The 27,000-nt window shown below is 38.9% G+C and overlaps 1 protein-coding gene across 4 annotated transcripts in view; it reads right to left on the bottom strand.

The window, feature by feature from the left end:
• Positions 1 to 27,000, bottom strand: part of AGK (acylglycerol kinase) — an 86,791-nt gene that overhangs the window by 31,341 nt on the left and 28,450 nt on the right. For 3 of the 4 annotated variants that reach the window (XM_081244788.1, XM_081244789.1, XM_081244790.1), the window contains 8 exons: positions 23,422 to 23,461; positions 20,513 to 20,592; positions 15,097 to 15,172; positions 9,596 to 9,688; positions 7,848 to 7,880; positions 6,422 to 6,516; positions 1,866 to 1,907; positions 1,516 to 1,585 (listed from right to left, as the gene is read on the bottom strand). In XM_081244788.1, the coding sequence (XP_081100914.1) occupies positions 1,516 to 1,585; positions 1,866 to 1,907; positions 6,422 to 6,516; positions 7,848 to 7,880; positions 9,596 to 9,688; positions 15,097 to 15,172; positions 20,513 to 20,592; positions 23,422 to 23,461 (529 nt within the window). The remainder of the gene's footprint in view (positions 1 to 1,515; positions 1,586 to 1,865; positions 1,908 to 6,421; positions 6,517 to 7,847; positions 7,881 to 9,595; positions 9,689 to 15,096; positions 15,173 to 20,512; positions 20,593 to 23,421; positions 23,462 to 27,000) is intronic. The other variant, XM_081244791.1, reaches the window with a different exon arrangement.

The raw sequence follows: 27,000 nt of genomic DNA, 5'->3' as shown, positions 1-27,000 counted from the left end.
CCTTGTTAGATTCAGTTAGATTAAGACTCATGTTTTGGGCAGAAAACTACACAGGTGATGTTGTATCCTTCTTGATACATCGTACATCAGGAGGCAGATAATGTCCATCTGTCCCATTATTGGTGATGCTGTTTGATCACCTGGTTAAGGTGGTGCATGCTAGATCTCTCTACTATAAAGGTACTTTTTCCCTTTGTAATTATTAAGTAACTTGTGATAATTTGAGACTGTGTGGATATTTGTTTCTCAACGACCTTTTATCCAATGTGTGTAGCATCCATTGATGATCCCTGTTTGAATTAGTGATTTCATTAGTGATTGCCAAATGGTAATTCTCTAACTCTGTCTTATCTTATACATGTACAATTTGGCAATTCTTCTGTAACATAACTATAGATTCATCATTTTTATTTAATGTATTATAATCCACTAGCATTATTCTTTTTGAGGTTCAAACCAGCCCAAAATTGGCCAATAGGGTACCATCATGCTGGCTCCTATTTTGTGTTGTCTTCATTAGTTTTTGAGTAGTTCTTTGCCTTATTCTTGCCCTGACTCTGAAAGACATCTTTTCACAGAATCCTGTTAAGTTTTATTAGGGAATGGTATTTAGAGACCAAAATCTGGATGCCAGATATGCTCATTGCTGTTGGGTGTCACTGCCTTTAGGCCCCTTCAGTGGGCAAAATGAGCAAATATCTTTCTAGAATAATTCATGAGTTCATCTACAAATCAGTGAGAAAATGTTAGACAACCCAATAGAAAAATGGGACGTTCTGCTCCTCTCTAGGATGTAGGAAGCAACAAAGAACATTGTTCCCACCCTAAAAATGAGGAAAAGCCCGATAATCTACAGAATCATAATTATTCTTAAGCCCATCAGAGAGCTGACAATGCAAGCCAACCAAGTAACCTGAATTCCAAAGAGAAGGCCCTCCAAAAGACAGATGGGTCACGAGAAAGGTTTTGCCTTTGGCAGAGCATGAGATAGAGAGGTGGCCACCATACAAACAGGTGAGACAAAATCAGGTGCTGTTCTAAGTGCGTTATATTTATTAGCTCTTTTAATACTCAAAACAACCATATAAAACAGAAAAATTACTTGTGGGCCAAAGGTAATCAGAGGAACTAAAAATCATGATACAACTATACTGAGAGGTGATACAGAGGACTTCTGATAAGAGGCCAAGAGATAAGGTCTAAAACTGATAAACCAAAAAGTAGTATTATATACTTAAACTGAATTATACACCTAAAAATGGTTCTGATCGTAAATTTCATGTTTTGTGGGGTTTTTTTTTTACCACAATTTTAAAAAGTAGCATCACGAGCATACTAATTAGTGATAACTAGAACAAACAGGTAAAAATATCTTCTCTGGGGGCTTATACTTCAGATAGGAAAGGGTAAGAAGAGGGACAGTTGTTTTCCTTATAATCTTATTTGAACTACTACATTTTTTTAAAGTGTGTATTACTTTGTTAATTTTTTCAAACTCTGATGAAAAGATCTTACCTTGATCTGCAAGACATCAAGTGGAACTGTCTCTCCTTTCACAACAGCAAGTGTAGCATCTGTAATACGTCTAAAAGATAACAAGAAGGAAATGATCATGTTGTGAAAAGTAAGCAACATCTCCCCCAACACACACACACACACACACACACACACACAACCACACTCCTACCCAGAGTACTAATAGCTGGGTCAAGAAAAAGACAAATTCCTTCAAAATACTCCAAGAAAGCAGAACAAAGGTGTATAAAAGAATTACTGATACAAATCTAGTGGAAGGCTCTGATACAGACTCAAAGAGAAGGCTTTGGCACAGAGAAGTTTATACAAGGCACCAATCATTTATTTACCTCACATTTATTGAGTCGCTACATTGTGTCTGACTTTTATCACTGGAAAATATGATAAATAAATAATAGTACAACATCTTTCATTCATTGTAAGAGCATGAAAGTCAAGCACTTCAAAAACCATATTCCTTTTTACTCTAATAATCTGAAGGATAGCTAAAGGACAGGATTTGCTGGAGTTACCTTAGCAAAATATAATAAATCCCCAAAATATACACATTAACTCCAATGCTTGGATTACATTCTGTGTTCCCTAGGAAGCAAGTTGAAACTTAAGAAACAGCCTACTTTACTTTTTCATATTTCTCTATCAACATATCTTTATCCCATTTTCCCTCCAATACAGTTGCTATCTGGGAAGTAGGCATCAGTTTAGAAAATGAGATTCAATTTAGGAGAAAGCAAGACACGTGATCACCAGTTTAGATTAATTTGATATGAATACATTAATTTCAAAGGAAGTTATTAGAAAGAATCCTAAAGCTTTGTGCTTGCTCTGAGTAGTACCTAGCACATTAAGAGGTTTAAGAAGTGCTTTTGAGAGGCTGACCTTTAAAAAATGTTCCAACTGAAAAATGCCTTTTTCTATTAATTTTTTTCAAAATTCCTTGGCAGAAGATGGTTAAAATGCAACCTTAAATTTATCACTCTCCAGCAATAATTGAAAGTTCTAAATAAAGCAGCACTGTAGCACGAAACAGCTATTTTTTAGGATTATTTATCTGCAACATTCCAAATTCAAAATTCCTTTTTCTCCTGTAGTAATTATGGTACAACAAATCTTGACAGCAATGCAAAAAGCAAAGCCTTGTTCTTTTAAGTAGCCTCAGGCATCTGCCATGTTAAGAGGTCTACAAAATTATGAACCCAGGGCAGACTGACTTAATTATCTAAGAGCCCTGGGGCATGCTTATAAATTAAGTTTTATAAATCTTTAAATTATAAATAGAAGCAGCAACAACATTAGTTTAACTACAGGGAAAATTAGCCCCTAAAAAACTGAAGGCTATCTAAGACCTTGAGGGCAGCCACACTGCACAGACACTGGCTTTTGGATAGGTGAGGTGTTCTCTAAGGGACATGTCCTACCTCAGCATCACTGGCATATCTGGTAATGCTGGCAAGCAGTTCTAATAATCTATGCTGACAGGGGGAAAGACTAGCTATCTAAAGTAACCAAGACCCAAACCAGATAGGATTTGTCTCAGATAAGAAAAAATGTTTAATTCATTGTTTGTCATATTTATAGCCCCTCAGAAATTCTAAACTGGGAAAAAAATATGGCAAACTGAAATGCCGTATTAGGCTGCAGGATGATTGGTAAAGAGCTGAACACTCCCCATCAGACTAAGGCTTGAAGCATGAGAGACGTTTTAATAAAGGCCTGATATATGCCTACGCTTATGCCTGGTGTTTGATATATGGAGCAAGGTTTTTATCTAAAAAAAAAAAAAAAGTTAAAGATAAAAGATGACTCCTAAAACTACAACAGCAAAAATAAATCCACAAAACCAGCCTATTCAAAATCCCAAAGCAGAACTGGACAGCCACATGCAAAAGAAGGAAACTAGACCACTAGCTTACACCATACACAAAGATTAGCTCAAAATGGAGTAAAGAATTGAATGTAATAAGACCTGAAACCATAAAACTTCTAGAAGAAAACATAGAGGGTAAGCTTCTTGACATAAGACTTGGCAATGATTTTTGAATCTAACACCAAAAGCAAAAGCAATAAAAGTAAAAATAAGTAAGTGGGGCTACATGATACTAAAAACCTTCTGTGCAGCAAAGAAAACCATCAACAAAATGAAAAGGCAACCTATTGAATGGGAGAAAATATCTGCAAATCATATATCTGGAAAGTAGTTAATATACAAAATATATAAAGATCTCATTCAACTCAGCAGAAAAAAAAATCCACTTGAAAAATGGATAGATAATTGGAATCGACATTTTTCCAGAGAAGACATACAGATGTCCAACATGAAAAGATGCCCAGCATCATTAACCATCAGGGAAATGCAAATCCAAACACAATGAGAGGGCTTCCCTGAGGGCACAGTGGTTGAGAGTCCGCCTGCTGATGCAGGGGACACGGGTTTGTGCCCTGGTCCGGGAGGATCCCACATACCGCGGAGCGGCTGGGCCCGTGAGCCATGGCCGCTGAGCCTGCGCATCCGGAGCCTGCGCTCCACAATGGGAGAGGCCACAACAGTGAGAGGCCCGCGTACCGCAAAAAAAAAAGAAAAGAAAAGAAAACACAATGAGACATTACCTCACACCTGTGAGAATGGCTATTATCAAAAAGATAAGAAATAACAAGTATTGTAGAAGATGTGGAGAAAGGGAACCCTCCTGCACTGTTGCTGGGAATGTAAATTGGTGCAGCCACTATGGAAAACAGTATGGAGGTTCCTCAAAATTAAAAATGGAACTACCATATGATCCAGCAATTCCACTTCTGGGTATTTATCCGAAGAAAGCGAAAACACTAACTCAAAAGATATATGCACCCATGTTTGTTTTTCAGCATTATTTACAGTAGCTAAGATATGGAAACAAGCTAAGTGTCCGTTGACAGATGAATGAATAAAGAAGATGTGATATATGTGTGAGATACATATATATATACATTTGTGTGCACACACACACACACTGGAATACTATTCAGCAATAAAAAAAGAATGAAATTTTGCCATCTGCAACAACACTGATGGACTTGGAGGGTATTATACTAAGTGAAGTAAGTCAGACAGAGAAAGACAAATACTGTATGATATCTTATATGGGGTGGCATCTTTAAAAAAACAAAAAAAACAAGGGACTTCCCTTGTGGCGCAGTGGTTAAGAATCCTCCTGCCAATGCAGGGGACATGGGTTCGAGCCCTGGTCCGAGAAGATCCCATATGCCACGGAGCGACTAAGCCCGTGCACCACAACTACTGAGCCTGCGCTCTAGAGCCTGCGAGCCACAACTACTGAAGCTGGTGCACCACAACTACTGAAGCCTGCGCTCTAGAGCTCGCCAGCCACAACTACTGAAGCCCGCACGCCACAACTACTGAAGCCTGCGCACTAGAGCCCATGCTCCACAACAAAAAGCCACTGTAACGAGAAGCCTGTGCACCGCGAGGAAGAGCAGCCCCCCCTCGCAGCAACTAGAGAAAGCCTGCGTGCAGCAACGAAGACCCAATGCAGCCAAAAAATAAATAAAATTAAATTAAAATTAAAAAAATCAAGTTCACAGATGATACAGAGAACAAATTGATGGTTGTCAGAGGTGGGGTGTGGGAGGTTGGTAAAAAGGGTGAAGGGAGTCAAGTTATAAAATAAGTCAGTCATTGAAACAAAGACCCAACACAGCCAAAAGTAAATAAATAAATAAATACATTTAAAAAAAAATAAGTCAGTCATGGGGATGGAACGTATAGCATGGCAACTAACGTTAATAATACTGTATTACATGTTTGAAAGTTTTTAAGAGAGTATATCTTAAAAGTTCTCATCACAAGGAAAAACAATTCTGTAACTACTGAATGGTGACAGATGTTAACTATAATTATTGTGGTGGCATACAAATATCAAATCATCGTGTTATACACCTGAAACTAATATGTGTTATGTCAACTATACCTCAATCTAAAATAAAAATCCCAAAGCAGAAAAAAAAAATCCAAAACAGAAAATCACCTGAGTATTATTATTGTTATTGATTCTAGAAGGTTATAACAAGAAATGTCTTGAGAAGATTTCAATTCATTCATTCAACAAATATTTTTTATTGACCTTCCCCAATGTATCACAAAGCTTAAAGATCAGGCAACTGACAATGAGAACCTGCCTGAAAATGATTTGTCCAAGATTATATTTTTAATCATTGTCAAAGCTACGACTCAAATTCAAGATTCCCATCTTCTTGAAAGACTAAATCTTTGTTTACATAATGCTTCTGAAAGAAAAGAGCAATAATAACAACTTGCCTGACTCCTGAGGACACTGTTAGATTCACAACAGTTTAATTTAATGTCAGGGCTGCACTACTTTCTCTGTCTACTTTATCCACACTGCCTTCTACTTTTGGCATTCCCTAAAGGATGTAACTATATTTGGTTGTTTTAGCTCCTTACATTATCAAGGTAATGGAGCCAAGGCTGCTGCTGGCCCAGTCTCCACAGGGAACTTGCTATTTGTCATCATGCATACTTAAAGCAAACAAATGATCACTGCAAATATGTCTTCACCAGAGAATCTTACAACACAAAAGCACACAAACAGTATGCTTGGGTCAGTGAAGCTATCTTCATAAGTGTCAGAAGGACATCGGTATTCATCTCCATACCTGACCTGAGGACTTCACATTAGATCACCAGGGTCCCACAACCCAACAGAGAAACTTCCCAATCAACCCAACGCTTGAACTCTGATCTCTTCCTCTTAATGATTTGAAGTTTCAGGCTATCAAAACTCAAAAAGAAAATTATATCACACATGTGAATTTTCCATACCCAGGCTCGCTCACCCACAAATGCTACCATCCCACATTGACAACCTACTGGACTTTGTTTCCACTTTCGGCAAAGAGTGTCTGACTCAAACTACTGGTCTGGCCCAGTGGGATAAATCCAATGGGAATCTTACTGAAGGTAGCCTGGCGGGGAAGAAAACAAGAGCAAAGTTTTATTGTTATGGTCAGAAAATGAGGTTGAACAGAGAGGCACAGGTGTGTCCACTACGACAAAGTAACTGACCCTGGGCCTGCCTCCCAGCCTTCCTTCCCACACCCCTAGACCAGCAACCAGGTAATACTGAGGAAGCAGGTTCTAGAACAAGGCAGTTCATGAAAACAACATACCTTCAAATTTGGAAGGAATATTTGGGTGCTCACTAATGGCAACTGGTTGAAAGAAATTTGGTTAAGGAAATGAGGGTCTTAGATATTAGATAAATGCATGATTGTGACAGACTGTGTATTATGTTGCCACACTATTTGACACAGTTGCAGATAGAATTCAACTAAAAATGTCTAACATCTGTACAGTGACTGAGGACAGGTGAAAGTGCCTTATAAACTACCTCAAGTATAAACAAGGCTAAGAGGATAAGCAAGGTCAAGTACCAGAAGAATGACATAGTAGAGGACTTAATTAAAGGCCACAAATAAACAGATACCGTAAGGTTCCTAAAGATTATTCTGAGCTCAGTCTACTATTACCAAAGGGACTGGGAAGGACCTTCTTTCTTGTTGTTACTTATAAAATATTTTATCACACTTTTCTACAATAATTTAAAGTAATCTCACAAATACCCATGTACCCAAGACCCAGATTGAACAAATATTACATTTTGCCATATTTGCTTCAGAGTTTTAAGAGATAAAGTGATGCAGACACAATTCAAGTCCCTTCTCATCCTACACCCCTTTCCCTTCCCAGAGGAAGCCTTTATCGTGAGGTAGGTGTGACTCCTTTCCATCCACATTGTTATCCTTTTACTACATAGTTTAGGCATCTATTAAGAGTATCTTTGTTTTCTGAATTTTAAAACTTCGTAGAAATGCATAACATACTTTGGCAACCTGCCTTTTTTTTATCGAATATTTTTTAGATTTACCACGTAGATATTTATAAACCTAGTTCATTCATTTTAACTGTTGTATGGCTTCCAATATAGGAATATACCACAATTTATTAATGAAGGAATCCTTTGAAGAAAAGATAGGGAAATTTTATATTTTAAACAACTCTTGGTAAAAGCCACTGGATACCCTGGATTCCCAAAGCAGAAAAGTCCACCATGAGTTAATAAAAGTGTTCCATTACATAGGCAGAAGTAGTTTATTTTCTAAAATCCGAGGAAGCACAACTTGTGCCCCTCTTAAAATATAAAAAGGGGAGAAAGGGTAAAAGAAAGAAATAAAGAGAGATTAAAAGAACAGGAAAGTAAAAGTCACAACGCAATTATTCTTATTTTAAAGCTCACCTCATCTGCTCTTCGAAGAACTCCAGTTATAACCTACAAATGTTTTAAAAAAATTATTATGAACAACTTGTATTTCCTTTATCATAAAAGAATTGGATTCAATTTTCATGGACCACAAACTTGTTCCTGTTTTCTTCCTAGAAACTATGTCAAAAGATGTATTGGCTCTTAAAGCACAAACTATTCTCCAATAAGATCAGAGCTAGATTAGATTTTATTCTCCACCTAGGATCAATAGTACTATAAAGGCTAAGATAAAATAATTATAAAACTTCCACATTATATTAGTAAAATTACATTTTAAGTTCTATAAGATGGGTATAAGTGTGATGTACACATCAATTATACTAAAGATCCTAGTTTCCTACTATGAAGTACACATAACAGAAAAAAAACAGCACTTTGCTACACTCAGAGAGAAGCCTGCTCTCAATAAATGTTTCTTACGGATGAATACGAAGACAAGCTAGATCGTATTCCCTCTATAAAAAGACATTTTTAATTGGAATTTTTACTTAATTTACTTTTTATTTTTAAACTATAATACCCATGTCTTGTAAAAACTGTGGAAAAATACCTGAAGAAAAAATACTTTCTCATAAACCCACCAGGCATCATTAGTCAGTTGTTTATATTTTGCTATATTTCCCTCCAATTCTTTTTTTTTAACCAGGGCATATTTTGATGACTAGATTATACCAGATACACAATTTGGTTTCTTTCTTAAAAACATTTTGTAAAGTCAAGGCAAAAGCCAATCTTCTCCCGCATCTCCTGCCTCACTGAGTTTCGGGATTAAATGGGGCTGTCATGAGTTCCACTTCATTACTTTGTTGGCATGCTATCCGTATTCTTCACACTTCATTAAAAAGCCATAAACACAATTACAAGATCATTAGCACAGCCTTTTTAAAAGAAGCTTACTAAGGCTTACATGATTGCTAAGTCAAACACAGGACAGTGCCCTGTCCGCTGTTATAGCTCCTGGTCCCTGAACACCAATGAAACCACCAAAATAGAGGCAAAAGACAATGAGAAACGAGGTATGGCTGTGACTTTTGGTACACAGGATGGGGTGACTGAGTGGGAGGGGCACGTGCACTGGGCCCTTTAGGGGTTTCCAATACATAATGTAGGTTCTAGTCCATTGCCCTGGAAAAGAAGAGCATTTCCAGGGCAATATACTTACTGTCCTTATTGGACCAAAGCAAGCATTAAGGAAATGGAATTGTAGAACAAAAGCAACGCATACATCGGAACATGCAGACCTCTGCCTCTAAATGTACCATGAGGAGGTAACATTACATGGGATGGAAATGATGTGAGAATGGACAGATGCATTTTTTAAAAAGACAATTGTTATTTAAGTTTATTTTATAAGAAACCTTCCCATAATTGAAACAGTGATTCCCTAACAAACAGGGCTACTTCATAGCGTCTTCAAAATACAAAAAGCGTTTCACACCCAGCACCATTTTGTACCCCGTTTTATTCCATTTTATCCAACTTAAATCTGATAAAACAAAAACCCTTCTATGTGCTGGGTATAGAATTTATACGAAGCAATGAAATAAAAGTGCATGAGAAAAATGTAATGCTGTACTTGTTTCAGAGAGAAACAATCCTAAAAAGAATGGATTACAAAGAAATAATTTCCTTAAATTATAACCACTTTACGCCACTGCTCCAAGACCTAATTTCTATTTTCCTCCCTTTCAAAATGGTTTCAAACAGAAGAGCGGCCACACCTCCTGCAAAGTCCCATCTCCTCCAGCAACAATGATCACATCTGTGTTTTCCAGCAGTTCCAGGAGCTTCTTGGCTTGGCCCTCATAATCTGTCTGCAATACAAAGGAAGCCTTTGGTAAATTTATCATCCTAGAGCCACAAGCCCAAAGGTCTAAAAATATGGGATATTTTCTTTAAAGTTTTACACTGAACCTTTTCTTAAATTCTACATAATTGATATACATGAAAAACTAAACAGCTATCAAAGCAACTATGTATGGTTTTTATAGTTTTATATTTTTAGAGCTGGAAGGGACCTCAGAAACCATCTAGTCGGCTCCTTACTTTAAAAATAAAACTCAAACCTAGTAATTTGTCTCGGTTATACAGTCAGCTAGTTAGAGGAATCATTTCTAGTCCAGTGCAGGTTCTATTACATCGTTTACCCAGTGACATTCATCTGCAAGCAGCAAGTCAAGTGTATATGCAAATAAGGAGAAACAGATGTAATAAAAAGAGCACAGATTTGAGAGCCCAGGAGACCCAGATTAAATCCCAACTCTGCTACTTTTTAGCTGAATGGTCTTAAACTCTCAGGATCTTAATTTCCTTATCAATGAAATCACGTGTACTGGAGGAAGGGAAAAGCGCTTCCCCCAATACTGTTGGAAAGCAGTATGAAAAGCGACTAGCAAGGTAATTGTTCTTAACTGGCACTGTACTAATAAACGGTTACTGTGGTTTTGTTATGATTGTACATAAAGAAATATAGGTATGGCTCAAAGCAGTCACAAAATGGTGACTAAATGGTATGTAAGCCTCACCATTTGTATTGAGAATACCTCATTTCAGATACATATGTAGACTTAAATGAATGATCTAAGCCACCACCTCTAAAACCAAACACTGAATTTTAACAAATGTAATGCAACTAATACTGAAATAAGGAAACACTCTCTCCTGTTGACACTTTACTAGACACACTAATAGCCAAAATTAAAGATTTGGATGTCAGATGGGCTAAAGCACCTGGGCCACTAAGTCACAGTGAACACACAAAAAACGAAGTCCCTACACTAACACCATCTAATCTTATGATGCATGGTTCTACTTTTATCCTGAAAAATGAAATGACTGGCTTTGCAGTTATATATTTGTAAATATTTTTTTTTTCCCTTACGGTTATCAGTTTATTAGAAAGGATTCAAATGAACAGACAAATGAAGAGGTACATGGGGCAAGGTGTGTGGGGAGCAGTGTGGAGTCTCCAGGCCTCTCTGGGCGCACCACCTCTCCCCAGATCTCCACAGGTTTACCAGCCCAGAAGCTCTCCAAACCCTGTCCTTCTGAGTTTTTGTGTCGGTTTCATTACATACCCATGGTTGATTAAATCATTGCCGTCTGGTGATTGAGCTCAATCAATCCAAATATTTCACTTTTTAAAAAAAGAATATAGGGACTTCCCTGGTGGCACAGTGGTTAGGAATCTGCCTGCCAATGCAGGGGACACGGGTTCTGAGCCCTGGTCCAAGAAGGTCCCACAGGCCGCGGAGCAACTAAGCCCGTGCGCCACAACTACTGAGCCCACATGCCACAACTACTGAAGCTTGCACGCCTAGAGTCCATGCTCTGCAGCAAGAGAAGCCTGTGCACCACAACGAAGAGTAGCCCCCGCTAGAACTAGAGAAAGCCCGCGCACAGCAATGAAGACCCAACACAGCCAAAAATAAATAAATAAAATATTTTTTTAAAAAAAGAAAGAATATATGTTGATCCTGATTAAAAGGATGCTTTGTGAACACCCCGAAATAGGTGATCACTGGGAATCTGCACGGGTTCACCAAGAACAAGGCATTTCAGAGTATCCTCATCTTTGACAGATTACTAGATGAGAAGATCAGGAAATCCAGACAGACATTCTATTGGGTCTTCAGCAAGGCACCTGGCAAGTTATTTGATAATATCCTTGGGGACAAGGTGGAGATAGGTGGGAACAATATACTAGAATACAATTGGGTGAACTGATTACCAATTGAACGCCTATGTTCAAAGTAAGATGCTCAGTGGAGGGACATCAAATTGTAGGTAGATTCCTGGTGACATTTCTTTAGGGCTCTCCATTCAGCCTTTTCCTACACAACACTTTATCAACAACAGAGAGGAAAGGTAATTGACTGAATGCGTAAATGATACAAACCTGACAATTTTGCCCCTCCTGACTTCTTCAACCTCATCCTCTCTCCTGTCTCCCCTCGCTCATTCTCCTCCAACTACATTTGCCTCTCACTCTTCCTCAAGCCCCAAGTACACTCCTCTGCAGAGCCTTTGAACGTGCAGTACGCTCAGCCTGGATGCTTTCCCCAACCTACCAGCATGACTCACTCATTTCCCCCACGTCTCTTCCAAAGGTCATCTTACCAGACTGGCCTTCCTTGGCCTCCGGAACTAAACTAACACCGCCATTACTCTTGGTCTCCTTACCCTGCTTGCTTTTTCTTCTTGGCTCTCATCACCATCTGACAAATTATATGTTTCTTTGTATATGGTTTTTTTGTTTGTTTGTTTGTTTTTTGTGGTACGTGGGCCTCTCACTGTTGTGGCCTCTCCCGTTGCGGAGCACAGGCTCCGGATGCACAGGCTCAGCAGCCATGGCTCATGGGCCCAGCTGCTCCGCGGCATGTGGGATCTTCCCAGACCGGGGTACGAACCCGTATCCCCTGCATCGGCAGGCGGACTCTCAACCACTGCGCCACCAGGGAAGCCCTGTATGTTTTTTATCTGCATCCCTCCTTTTCACTTTGAATGGAAGCTCTTTGAGGACAGAGAGGGAAAACTTGTTTTGTTTAGACTGTATCCTCAACATGTAGAACAGAGCTTACTTTGTAGTAGGTACTCAAATATTTGCAAGAAAAATTGATAAATATGAATAAGTACATGAATGAAAGAACCAAAATTCAAAAAGATATTGACAGATTTAACAGACCATAATTTAAAAGATTACATTAATAGGGATGACACATTTGAGGCTCTGATCTTAAGAGGAAAATTCCAAATGCAACAAAGAGAAAGGATAAAGAGTGGCCTAATGATGCAGAAGAATTGAACCTTATACCTTTCACAAAAATTAACTCAAAATGGATCATAGACCTAAATGTCAGGGCTTCCCCGGTGGCGCAGTGGTTGAGGGTCCACCTGCTGATGCAGGGTACATGGGTTTGTGCCCCGGTCCGGGAGGATCCCACATGCTGTGGAGCAGCTGGGCCCGTGAGCCATGGCCGCTGAGCCTGCATGTCCAGAGCCTGTGCTCCGCAACGGGAGAGGCCACAACAGTGAGGGGCCCACGTATCGCAAAAAAAAATCCTGTTTTCATGCCTTTACCAATGATGCATTAAAATATAAGGATATAAAATGGCTTAAGTAAAGATAAGTAAAAATTATACCAGGTAAAAACTAATCAAAGCAAGCTAGTATGGTTACTAACAATACTAGATAAAATAGACCACAGTAAAAGACAGCATTAGTGCTAAAGAGAATAACTCTATGACAGTGTCAACATGCAAGAAAAATGAAATAATTTGAAATGTGAATGCATCTCCTGACATAGTCTCAAAATATAAAAAAGCAAAAGTGGATAAAACTACATAGAGAAACAGACAAATTTATCTAGTGTGATATTTCTAACACCTCTTTCTGAATAATCTATAGTTCAAAAAGAAGAAAAAAATCAGTAAGGACATGTAAAATTTGAACCACACAACTAACAGACTTGACTTAATGGACATATATAGAACATGGTACCCAGTAACTGATATATATTCTTTTTAGGCCTACATAAAACATTTATGAAAACAAACCACATGCTAGGCCATAAAACAAATCTCAATAAACTTAAAATGCTGGAATTATATAGACTACATTCTTTGACCATAACACAATGAAATCAGAAACCATTAACAAAAAGATGTGAGAAAACTTTAGATTTGAAAATTTTAAAACATGCTGAATAACTCGTAGGTCAAACAAAAATCATGATGAAAATTAGAAAACATTTAGAAATGAATGATAATGAAAATATTATATATCAAAACTCCTAGGATGCAGCTGAAGCAGTAAAGTTTATAGCTTTCTAAGAAAACACAAGGAGAAGAAGGGTGAAAATTAATGAAATAAACATCCAAGTTAAAATGTCAAAAAGAACAGCAGAAAAAAAGCCAAAGAAAGTAGAATGAAGGAAACAATAAAGACAGACCAAAAGTTAATGAAAGAAACATAAATGAAAGGATCAACAAGCCAAAAAATGGTTCTTGGCAAGGATTAATTAGATTGACGCACCTCTCACATGACTGGCAGGCAAAAAAAAAAAAAAAGCACAAATAAACAATAAAACAATATTGAGCAAGAAAATGATGTATTTCAGATGTTACAGAAATTTAAAAGTTAAAAAGAAGATATTATGAACAACTTGATGCCTATTAATTTGAAAACTTAGATGAAATTCCTTGAAAAAATTTACCTTACTAAAATTAATTCAAGAAGAAACAGAACTTCCTGATGTACTTCTACAGCCATTAAAGAAATTTAATATACAAAAAAATTTCCCTTCAAAGAAAGCTCCAGGCCCAGATGGTTTTCCTTGTGAGTTCAACCAAACACTCCAGGAACAAACAATATCAGTCTTAAATAACCATTCTCAGATCTCTCATACGTAGAGTCTGCAATATGCATTACGGGTCCTGAAATAAATGTCAGTTTTCTTCCCCACTCTCCCATCCCCAGAGGCAGACAACTAGAAGACCACACCTCGGACAAGCTGGAGAAGAGAGTTCAACATCAACATTGCATGGTCAATTGGACTAAATGACCGTTCAATCTCTATGATTTAATGAAAGTGTGTAATATTAAAAATTGGTATACCATAGATTTACAAACATGGTAACAGTGATTTTCACCAAATACACACACCTATGTACATACCACACACATAGCACTTAAAGTCAAGAAAGTGGAGTCTTGAGACATCTTCTAAAATAGCACAATTCCCTCTCATTTATTTTTGTCCCCATTTCTTCTTACCCAAATCTCGAAAATTCTAAAGCTTTACCACTTAAAATTCCTCACCTGAAATAATTCCTCACCAGAAAGAAAATGTTTACCTGTCTGCGGAACTACCAAGAAGTTAAATTAATTACTCAAACTTGAAATTTCTTCTTAATAGTCAGAAAAAGAATTCTTACATCTGTAACAACTTTCATCTTCCAAGAGACAATAGTTCCACGTCCTATCTGTCAGATGAAAGGAGCCAAGTTCATGGCTCCATTTCATCCTGTTCTGAAAGTGAAAAGCTGACTGTGGTTGGAAAAAACAATATTATCTTATTAATTATCAGAAGAAGAACGCAACATTGACTTCTCTGTTCTTATCTTCTAAGTGATAAGTGATTTATGCTAAGAAGTCAAGAGAAGAGGATATGTTATAAGGAGGGGTAGCTTGGATAAAATTAACACTCTAGAGCAGTTCTCACCTTAACAATAGTCACATCCATGCCAGATAAGTGTAAAATCGGGGCAGCATTTTTTTCAAATAGAGTCCTGGCTTTGCTGTAGACAAAGGAAAAAAACACAAATATTTTAACACGAGTTCTCAAGAGGAAATATAAAAAGGCCAACCATCTTCTCTAGAAGAGAGCAAGAAATAGCATAGAGAACACGTTTCCTCTATTTGTTCAAGGACAGGAAGGCTAGTGAAGAGTAATGAGTTTCTCTGGATATAAACGTGGACTCTTTCACTCTGGGGCCTCCAAGATTTTGCCCCTTGTCTAATACAATAAGCTCTTACCCATGTGGGATGCTTACAGTGCACAATCTAGTTCCTCTAGAGGAAGTGTGTACACTGGATATGGCTCCATTCAGGCAACAATGTCTGATTCACTCAACAAGCATTTACTGAGCCTCTGCTGTGTGCTAGACACATCTAGGAACTGGGCAAACAACAGGATAAGGCAGACAAAAATACGTGTAACTGAGGTATAATATAATAAGCCCTCATGGAACTTATTTACATTCCAGTGGTTGACTGAGGATGTACTAGAAATCAAGGGATACAGAAGCTGCAAGAAAGTCCCCAACTGCAGAGTCTCACAGTTGAATAGACGTTATAACATACCAATCAGCTGACTTGTCTTTTACCCCAATATTTTCACCTATTGCATCACAAAACAAAAACAAAAACTAATACTTTCAAAACAATCAGCACCAAACATCTAACTTTTACATCCACACTTACTCAGCCCTCTTTCAAAAAGATTATTTTGTTTATCAGTGATGCATGCTTCAACTTTCTTAAGAATATTTTATACTAGAAACAGACACAAAAGTAGTGAATGAGGAACATGTAGAGTTATGCACAGACCAACTTCAACATTCTTTAAACTAAAAAGAAATAGCTATCAAATGGAACACACAACATAAAACATTGCTGATTATGAATTAAAATAGAAACTGAGAAGCTTGAGCAAATGTTCACAAGAACCAAAAGTATACCTTGAACCAAGGGCACACCTGAGCACGTGATAAGCAAATTAAACAAATATATCCTCCCTCTTCTACAGCTCTGAATGCTTATTAGAATGAACATGAAAGGCTAAATGGAAATTTCTTCTTTCCAGATCACCATTTCTGGGGCTTAATCCAAAACTAAAAGGCGAGCTAGTGATACTGTAAACATTTCTCCTTGCAGGGTTGCTTTTATTACTAGGTTGATAAGAAAGGGTCAGGTGGAAGTGGATTAGATCTATCTCTGAGAAGCAAAACTCTGGAGAAGTCTCAATCAGCTGTATTAATCACTTACAACACATCTATAAGCTCCTCTGAGTTAGTTTAAGAAATAAGATTTGGGCTTCCCTGGTGGTGCAGTGGTTAAGAATCTGCCTGTCAATGTAGGGGACACGGGTTGAAGCCCTGGGCTGGGAAGATCCCATATGCCGCGGAGCAACTAAGCCCATGCGCCACAACTACTGAGCCTGCGCTCTAGAGCCCACAAGCCACAACTACCGAAGCCCGCACGCCTAGAGCCCATGCTCCACAACAAGAGAAGCCACCGCAATGAGAAGTCCGCGTGCTGAAATGAAGAGTAGCCCCTGCTCGCCGCAACTAGAGAAATCCCACACGCAGCAACGAAGACCCAACTCAGCCATAAATAATAAATAAGTTAATTAATTAATTTAAAAAATAAGATTTGCAGAAGTAAAATGAGGTATCACCTCAGAATGGCCATCCTCAAAAAGTCTACAAAGAATAAATGCTGGAGAGGGTGTGGAGAAAAAGGAACCCTCCTACACTGTTGGTAGGAATGTAAATTGGTGCAGCCACTATGGAGAACAGTATGGAGGTTCCTTAAAAAACTAAAAATAGAAGTACCATATGATCCAGCAATCCCACTCCTGGGCACATATCCAGAAAAGATGAAAACTCTAATTCGAAAAGATACATGCACCCCAGTGTTCATAGCAGCACTATTTACAATAGCCAAGACATGGAAGCAACCTAAGTGTCCATCAACAGATGAATGGATAAAAATGTGTGTGTGTGTGTGTGTGTAGAATATATTATATACATTATATATAAAGGAATATTACTCAGCCATAAAAGAATGAAATATTGTCATTTGCAGCAGCATGGATGGACCTAGAGATTATCATACTAAGTGAAGTAAGACAGAAAGAGAAAGAGAAATATTATATGATATTACTTATATGTGGAATCTAAAAAATAATACAAATGAATTTATTTAAAAATAGAAACAGACTCACAGACATAGAAAACAGTTATGGCTACCAAAGGGGGAATGGATAAAGTAGGAGTATGGGATTAATAGATACACACTACTATATATAAAATAGATAAACAACAAGAATTTACTGTATAGCATAGGGAACTATATTCAATAACTTATAATAACCTACAATGGAAAAGTATCTGAAAAAAATATATGTATGTATATATAACAATCATTTTGCTGTACACCTCAAACTAACACAAGACTGTAAATCAACTATACTTCAATTAAAAAAAGAAAGAAAGGAAAAGGATTTGAACATTTGGGCCTTTATTCACATCTTTGTGATGCCACAGGTACAGAAAATCTCTAAAGCGGAAGTGAAGGCATTTTTTTTCCTTCTAATATGCCATATAAAAGATTGAAAAACAAGTGTTACCAGTAATAAATGTATTATTTATAATATAATTAAGGGTGAGATAGCACCAGAGTTAAATAAAACTTTCTATACCTCTAGCAATCTGCAGGTTCACACGCACACACAAAATAGTTACTCCTTAATGTATTATTTATTAATGCAAAACACAGTTATTTCCTAAAGCTCTAATGTAGTTTTAAACCAGTACTACATAATGAAATAGCTACATGATAAATTATAAGTTATGTGTCAGGTCAGAGCCAAGATGACAAAAATAGTACAGTTAAATAGTGAAATCTTTTTTTTTTTTTTTTTTTTTGCGGTATGCGGGCCTCTCACTGTTGTGGCCCCTCCCGTTGCGGAGCACAGGCTCCGGACGCGGAGGCTCAGCAGCCATGGCTCACGGGCCCAGCCGCTCCGCGGCATATGGGATCCTCCCAGACCGAGGCACGAACCCGTATCCCCTGCATTGGCAGGCGGACTCTCAACCACTGCGCCACCAGGGAGGCCCAATAGTGAAATCTTTAAAAAAAGATGCTGGAGAGTTTCAAAGTGGCTTCCTAGAAGCAGGCAAGGATTCACCTTGTTAAAGGGAACCATGACTTTAGAAAAGAAACACTTTCTTTACCCTAGCCTGCAGATAAAGGTATTACACTTTTCAACAAGAACCTACCTTTAAAAATGCAAATACACTTAACGTGTAAAAGTGTAAATGGAACCTAAAACTTCTCTAAAAAAAAAAAAAAAGTTTATTCATTTTTTAAAAATGCAAATATCTCAAGTAGGAACTCAAAATGACTGATTATAGCTTAAACAAACTACCATATATTTCAAGAGAATTAGCAAGTTACTAACTTACTAGATCTCTAAAGGAATAGGACCTGGAGCAGTTACAACAACGGAGGCAAAAGGAGAGATCCAAGGGTGGGAGAGCCAAGGAGAGAACCTTCTGACCCAGCCTACAGGTCAGTAATACCAAGAACAGCAGCTTATATTTATTTTATCAAGTGCTAACTAGGAAATGGAAAGAATGCTGAATACCTTATAGGCATTACCTCATTTAATCCTAAAGAATGACATGGTAACTTTTATAAGGCATGCGCTATTACTTTTCACACTTTACAGATGAGTAAATTGAGGATTTAAGAAGTTAAGCAACACCGGCAGTATCACAGAGCAGAGAAGAGTATACACAGGATACACCCAGCTCCCTGCTAGCTTCTCCCACAGGCCGCCAGTGACTATTTAGTTATCTTGGGTATTTTGATTGTGTTGTGTTAGAACCTTTGTTGATATTTTTGTTCAGTGTTGGTTTTAAACAAGAATGAACAAGAGGCCTTAGGACTGGTATGTTTATGGGGGCGGGAAGTGGCTCCAACAGAGCTGGGCAAATATGATTCAATTAGGTAGAGGAATGGAGCCGATTTAGACAATCTGTAGGTAAATATCTTAAACTGCTGAATTAAAAAGAAAGAAGGCATGACTAGCCCTCACATCTGTGAAGCCACACACACTACCTCCCAAGAAGTGACTAGAGAAGCTTATTCCAGAGCCCCTGCGTTTCTCTCCAACGTTAACCTTACCACTTAGAAGCTACTACCAACTACGCTTTTTGTTGCTGTTCTTATTATCTTAATGTCATTTGACTTCGAACTTAGAGAATCCAATCTAATACATATTCATTTTTCCTCAGTCAGGACAAAAAGAATTGTTCTGGCCGTTAGATAGAATAAAAGGTATCACTTTTTCTCCCCCTCAACCCTTTAATTCTTACTATTTTTAAAAAATAATTTTAAATTTTAAATGATTTCTTCTAAAAGCCACCCAAAGTCTTATTTACCTTTCCAACTGAATGAGAGTTGTACCTAACTAGCAATGTAAAAAAAAAAAGTTTTTATTTCGCTTACGGTACTTTTAAAAATTAACAGACTATTTTTTAGAGCAGTTGTTAGGTTCACAGTAAAAATGAGTGGACAATACAGAGAGTTCTCACACACCCCCTGCTCCCCTACACACACACACACACACATGCACACACACACACGCGCACACACACACAAAAAAAACCTCCCTCACTTTCAATATCCTGCACCCGTGTGGTACATTTGTTACAATAAATGAACATGGACACATGACTGTCGACCAAGGTCCCAGCTATTCTTCACATCTTAATTCTCACAGTTGCCTCCCATGACCCCTCGAGGCCAACCAGACCAGTTTACAGACTTTCCTGTGACACAGCAAAGGACAGTAGTCGGCACTCCTGTCTGTAGGCCGCCGCCCCATGGGCCATTTCATCAGTCGGTAACACTGAGTGTTCTCCCTTGACTGACCTCCAAGACCTAACTCTACATTCACCACTTTGGGAAAGAATGTTTCTGACCTCACAAGGCCACAGCGCTTTCGGCAATCTCTGAACATCTTGTAACAGAGATGGACTCATAATTTGCATCACAGCAGCAGAAGTTGTTCCCAAGGGGGCTACCACCAAGCAGATAAGACTGATTTGAGAGCGTTAATTCTGGAATAATTATTAAACTTCAATTAGACCAGTTAGCTAGGCATCAGTTAGCTTTACAGTTATATCTGATTAACCGGGATTTCTACATTACAGTTGAATCTTATTGCTACAAGGGTCCTGAACCTAGTAGCTCCAATTCCACACAATCCAACCAGCTGCCTAGTATTCTGTGACTCTTTTCCCCTTAGAAAATCCAAATCTATAACAAATCACAAACTGAACTACCCTTTGCAAGCGGCAGGATTGAGAAAGACGGTTGCCTTCTTCACTTGTGCATTGGGAGGAATAAGTTGATTGCCAAACACCTAAAAGGGAACAAAGAAAAGTTTTCAGTAAACGTCCTTGTATTCACTTAGTGAGCACATATATTCTTTCATTCCAAAAGAATTTACTTCTGGCAGATACGACGTCTACCCTGGGGAAACAAATGTTCTTTCTGGATTTCACGTTGACAACCCCACCATAAACAACAACAATAAAAGTGCACCTTTATTTAAAGAAAATAAGCTGAATTTTATATTGTAATAAAACGCCCTGCTTCATTCACCTACTAAAGGTAAGTAACTTTTCTTTTCTCTGTAAGATATGACTAGGTTTATTACAACCAGTAAGTCTGTAGTCTGTCACAAGGGAAGTTTAATTTGTCTTTAGTTTTCAGAATATAACCTTTTTCTCTTTTAACTCATTACTAAAGCTTATTCATGAAAAATCTTCATGTTACCAGTTAATCTTCGTATCTTCATACACGTAAAAAATAAATCTAATACTCTATTTGCCTCCTTTCTTTGCAACCTTGGTAAGTAGCATCAACTGGTACAGGAAAAGAAATGTAATTAATATTTACTAAGCACCTAGTATTTGCCACTTCCACACATATTAATTCTTAGTTCTTAGAAACCAAGGAGGTATTAAATAGTCCCATGTTTACAGATGAGAAAGCCAAGATTCAGAAAGATTAAGTCAGTCAAAGTCAAAGTGTGAATAAATTACAAGCCTAGAAGTTATATGAATCTAACTCCAAACGTCTACACTATCAGCTCTAAAGAGCTAATAAATGATGAGGCGGAGTTAAGACACCCAGAGGACTAGATGCGAGGAGTGAAAAGGAGAAGTAACGGGAGGAGGAGGTGGTCAGTAAAAGGAATGAGAATAGGAGAACCCCAAAGAGGGCAAAATGGCGAGTCGTAGATGGTGGGAAGTAGGTCTGGGCCAAGAAGGTAGAATTAAGTACAGAAGCACAAAGTAAAGATAGGAGAAAACTGGAAGTTATACCAAGATTTTTATTAAGTAACTGGCCCCAACTCTACCACCTCCCTGACAGCCCACTGGAGATCCTTTGTCACCACTGTCTATTTCTTGCTTTAAAAAAAATAAACTTCTATTTCTGAATACTTCAGAAAGACATACTATTTCTTTGTAAAAAGTTTCTGTGTACGTTATAATTACTACTCTGTGTTCACTCTTACTGAGTTAGATCTTAACATCTTAACAAATCTCTAAATATTGTAATTTGTTCTTTTTCTATCCATACTATTTCTGAGATTTGGTCAGAAATGATTTAATTAACCTGCCAGATTCCAGATCTACAGTTCTAGATTATTCCTCCTGGTCCTGGGTTTTTAACCTCTAGAAGTCTTATCTACCTGCAACTCATGTCTCAGGTTTACATGAGACTACAATGAGGTGAGTTTATGTGAGATTAAAAAAAAAAAAAATAGGGCTTCCCTGGTGGCATAGTGGTTGAGAGTCCGCCTGCCAATGCAGGGGACACGGGTTTGTGCCCCGGTCCAGGAAGATCCCACATTGCTGCGAAGTGGCTGGGCCCGTGAGCCATGGCCCCTGAGCCTGCGCGTCCAGAGCCTGTGCTCCGCAACGGGAGAGGCCACAACAGTGAGAGGCCCGCGTACCGTAAAAAAAAAAAAAAAAAATCATATTCTTTCAAGAATTTAGACTGAAAAGGGAAGGACACAAACAGGAAAAGTAACTAGAGGGAGGGGCTATAAGGATGAATTCGCTTCCTTTTTTCAGATGGAAGGAGCTAAATGGGTGTCGGGAAGTAGAGAATTAGAAAAGTAAGAGGAGATGGAGTTCAGAACAGAGGTGGAGGTATTTACTTTGCACAAGAAAGGGAGTATCACATGACCATTCTTCCTTCAAGGGGGAAAGCCTTCCCCTCCCAAGAGGATTTTCCAGTTGCTAATGGAAAATTAGCTTGGGGTAAAGATCACCTCAAATTTAATATTAAAGTTTATTTGAATTGATTTCCAAAACAACTTAGAGCCATAAGAGATAAAAACAACAAAGCAATCGAATTCTTGAAACACGGATTTAGAACAGTTAGGGAATCACTAAATAGAGGAATTTATTAATAGTGTCTATTGTCATTGTCATCCACGGAAACATTTCAAAAACAAACATGAGGTCTGCCACCCACCTCTCCTACTAAATGCATCATGTCTTTTGTCACTTTTTAGTTTCATGTTTCTTTTTTGGTATTTCTGACATCGTATGCCCGAATGACATAACAAAAAGGCAACTCAGTCGTGCAAATTAATCTGCAATGTATAACGCACACATTTGGAGGGGAGGGAAGAACAAAAATGTGGCCTTAAACTTGAAAGGATTAACAATTCAGCTACAACTAGATAGATGAATATTTAAGTGCAATATCATGGGAGACGGTCTGAATCAGTTGTGCTAAAGAGACAGGCTTTAAAAATATGAATCAACAATTTTAAGAAGATTTGACTTTGAGAGGTAACACCTGTTCTGAACTGATATCCTTGGGGGTTATTCGGATTAGGGATGATTCGGGCTTTAGCCAGATCTTCAAGGACACCTGCAGACATGAACAAATTCCCAGAGTGCCAACCAGTCCAGTTCTGTGTTCTCTGGACTAATCCAGAAGTAAACAAGTCTAAAGGGCTGGGCATTAGAACTGCTCTTCACCAGACTGTTAACTTCCTCCAGTTCTATTCAGAGTTGGCTGGCAGCCTGATTCATCCCGATAGTGGGGAAAAAATAGCCAAGCTGCACTGATGCGAGGCACTGTGCAAGTCCCCCTGGAACAGCCTGAGATTTCTGCACAGTGGAGATAAGGCGGGTTTTAATTGTTTCATATTAAATGGCATTACCTGAGCTTCTTGACAGGCTGCTCTCCTTAGCAGGTTATCACTATCAAAGTAAACAAAACAGAATGAACGTTAGCTTTAATAAGTAGGTTCAGACCCAAGCAAATCATCATCATTTTTTTAAATATGTATAACTCTTCCCTATAAAATACCCAAGTCAAAGTTTCTTAAGACCTGTAACAAATCATGGGCACATTTGAAAAATACTTTCTCTGAATGAAACCCGGTGTTAGGTTTCCATACTATGGGAGGCATGATAATCCCTCCTCCCTCTAAGATGTCCACATCTGGGAATTCCCTGGCAGTCCAGTGGTTAGGACTCAGCGCTTACACTGCCGTGGGCCTGAGTTCAATCCCTGGCCGGGGAACTAAGATCCCGCAAGCTGCGTGGCTCGGCCAAAGCAAAAAAAAAGGATGTCCACATCCCAGAACCTGAAAATGTTATCTTATGTGGCAAAAGGGATTTTGCAGATGTGACTAAGTTAGGATCTGGAGATAAGGAGAGAATCCTGGCTTATCCAGGTGGGCCCAATCAAACCACAAGGGTCCTTAAAAGCAGAGAAACTTCAGCAGCAAATATGACCATGGAAGGATGGTCAGAAAGATGCAACCTCACTGGCTTTGAAGATGGAAGGTGGCCATAAGTCAAGGAGTGTGGGTACCCTCCAGAAGCTGTGACGGCAAGGAAATGGGTTCACCCCAGAGCCTCCAGAAGGAATGCTGTCCTTGCCAACACCGTCATTTTAGCCCAGTGAGACTTGTGTTGGACCTCTAATCCACAAAACCATAACATAATAAATTTGTGTTGTGTTAGATCACTAAGTTTGTGGTAATTTGTTAGGGCAGCAATAGAAAATGAAGGCACATACCCTGCATTTTTCTTATCCAGTAGAAATTATTCAGGTCATTTGCCAGAAATAAATTTAATATGTAGTTGCTTCTGCTAATGTTTTATCTAAATCAGGGGTCCCCACCCCCCGGGCCACAGACTGGAACCAGGCCACACAGCAGGAGGTGAGCAGTGGGTGAGCGAGCGAAGCTTCCTCTGTATTTACAGCCGCTCCCCATCGCTCTCATTACCGCCTGAGCTCCGCCTCCTGTCAGATCAGCAGCGGCCTTGGATTCTCATAGGAGCTCGAACCCTACTGTGAACTGCACATGTGAGGGATCTAGGTTGCGCACTCCCTACGAGAGTCTAACGCCTGATGATCTGAGGAGGAGCTGAGGGGGTGATGCTAGCGCTGGGGAGCGGCTGCAGATACAGGTTATCATTAGCACAGAGGTTTGACTGCACAGAGACTATAATAAATCAACTGCCTGCAGACTCATATCAAAACCCTATCAGTGAGTGGCAAGTGACAATTAAGCTGCATCTTACGGAGTAGACTGGACATAAGTAACACACTTCGGGTGTCACTGTCTCCCATCACCCCCAGATGGGACCATCTAGTTGCAGGAAAACAAGCTCAGGGCTCCCACTGATTCTGCATTATGGTGAGTTGTATAATTATTTCATTACATATTACAATGTAATAATAAAGAAATAAAGTACACAATAAATGTAATGCGCTTGAATCACCCCAAAACCATCCCCCACACACACCCTGTCCCTGGAAAAACTGTCTTCCACGAAACTGGTCCCTGGTGCCCAAAAGGTTGGGGACCGCTGATTTAAATCTCTTATTTTTTATATCACAGCCAGATACTCAATTATATCATAAACAGAAAATTTGGGCATGAGGCAAAATTTTGCCTTGCAAAAATGAAAACATTCTATCAGAACATGTTCATCTATTTAGCATAAAGCTTTCTAAAATGTGCCACTTATACCTTAAGAGCACTTTAAATGGTTGACTGCCTACTGGGTTCCAGAATCTTCTCCTTGTAAGAGTCAATTCTAATGCATGTTGCTGGCACTGCTAAGATAATAACTTCAACCTGGTTAACAACAGTTAAGAAAACTAATACCCAGAAAACATGACCAATAAACAATTTATAGGAAAGAATTAAAAGGAGAAAAGTGTTATTTCACTTAAATTTTCTGTCTAGACCTTTTTCATAATATCAAAGACCTTGAATTTTGCATTTTTATAGTCATTCAAATCTAATTTTGACATTTAAGTTTGGACTAAAAAAATTAAACAATCTTTTGCTTTCTGCCATGGTTGCAGTCAAAGGCTATGGATTTTTCTTCCATAGCCAGGCTGGAGGAGGACCCCTAGGTTTCACAGAGCAGTCAGCTTCTGAGAAAGTGGAAGTATCTCTTCCCTAAGGGGAAGTATCTCTGCTGCCCACCTGAAACCTAAGGGCAATGACAATGTCCCATTACAATTATAACGACACCAGTACCTCAAAAGCACATACGGTTTTACAACGAAGATTTTAGGGGGACCGATCTCTTGTGAGGTCTACCCCACAAGGCGCCTTTACAGCCAGGTTCGGTCCCCTGCTTGAGTGACACTGCTCCCTACTACCCTGTGGCGAAGGGAGTCCTACAAGCGCCCCTCCCCTCCCCCACCCAAGAGTCACAAATATTCATGTTCTGCTCTTGTCTTCGCTGCCCCTCCATCAACTGCTCTAGGTGACTTAGTCTAACATCAACAAAATATACACACATGCCAGATGAGGTAAATTCAGAGTACAAACTAGTAAAGTAAAAAATAATTAACATGTCAGTAACCCTGTACAGTTGACTTGATCTCTCACACCCATGCCCTTCTGTACAATGATGAGGTAAAATACTGAGCCCTCAGTAACTGCCAGATCATAAAATAAAACTGGGTTCCTTGTAGTCAGCAGAGCATTGGCACCAGATTCCCCCGGGCTCGGCCAACCCTCAGTCGAGCTTCCATACTGCCTGGGGTACCACTTCCAGCCTCACAGGACTGTCTTCCTGAAACCACTTGCCTCAACGTGGCTTTCCTAGTAGACAGAATGATCTGTGCCTCCACTCCCTTATCCTACAAAGACATCCTGTGGATTATTCTGTACAAGTATATGCTGCTATATAAAAGCTGAGTACCTATCTCTACATCCCTGTCCATTTCCCCCAAGCCAGCTCCTCCTCTTCCTACTAGGGACAGGCCTCCGAGGGCACCAGGCTCCTCTGGGTCCTTAGTAGATACCATCTCTCTTACTGAATCAGCCACACTGATGCCTGTGGACCCAGCTGAAAACACAAGACCCCCAAACATATACAAGAATATGGGTAGCACCTTGGATCACTTTTTTCCTCAATTCTTTTTTGCTTTTTTGATGGTTAAACTTGTGATGCTACCAAACGTAAGGTAGATAGCTAGTGGGAAGCAGCCGCATAGCACAGGGAGATCAGCTCGGTGCTTTGTGACCGCCTGGAGGGGTGGGATAGGGAGGGTGGGAGGGAGACGCAAAAGGGAGGGGATTTGGGAACATATGTATATGTATAACTGATTAAATTTGTTATAAAGCAAAAAAATAAATAAATAAATAAAAATAAAAAACTTGTGATGAAGTATATTATTAAAGATCTCAGCTCTCTCGAGCTTACTAATACTGCTTGATGTATCAGGCTGCTATTCAATATCAATAGATTTTTTGATAGTT

The sequence above is a fragment of the Mesoplodon bidens genome (assembly GCF_964165515.1).
Source record: "Mesoplodon bidens genome assembly, chromosome: 9".
Lineage (NCBI taxonomy): Eukaryota > Metazoa > Chordata > Mammalia > Artiodactyla > Ziphiidae > Mesoplodon > Mesoplodon bidens.
The sequence above is the reverse complement of the archived record's forward strand: the minus strand, read 5'-3'. Positions and strand labels throughout refer to the sequence as shown.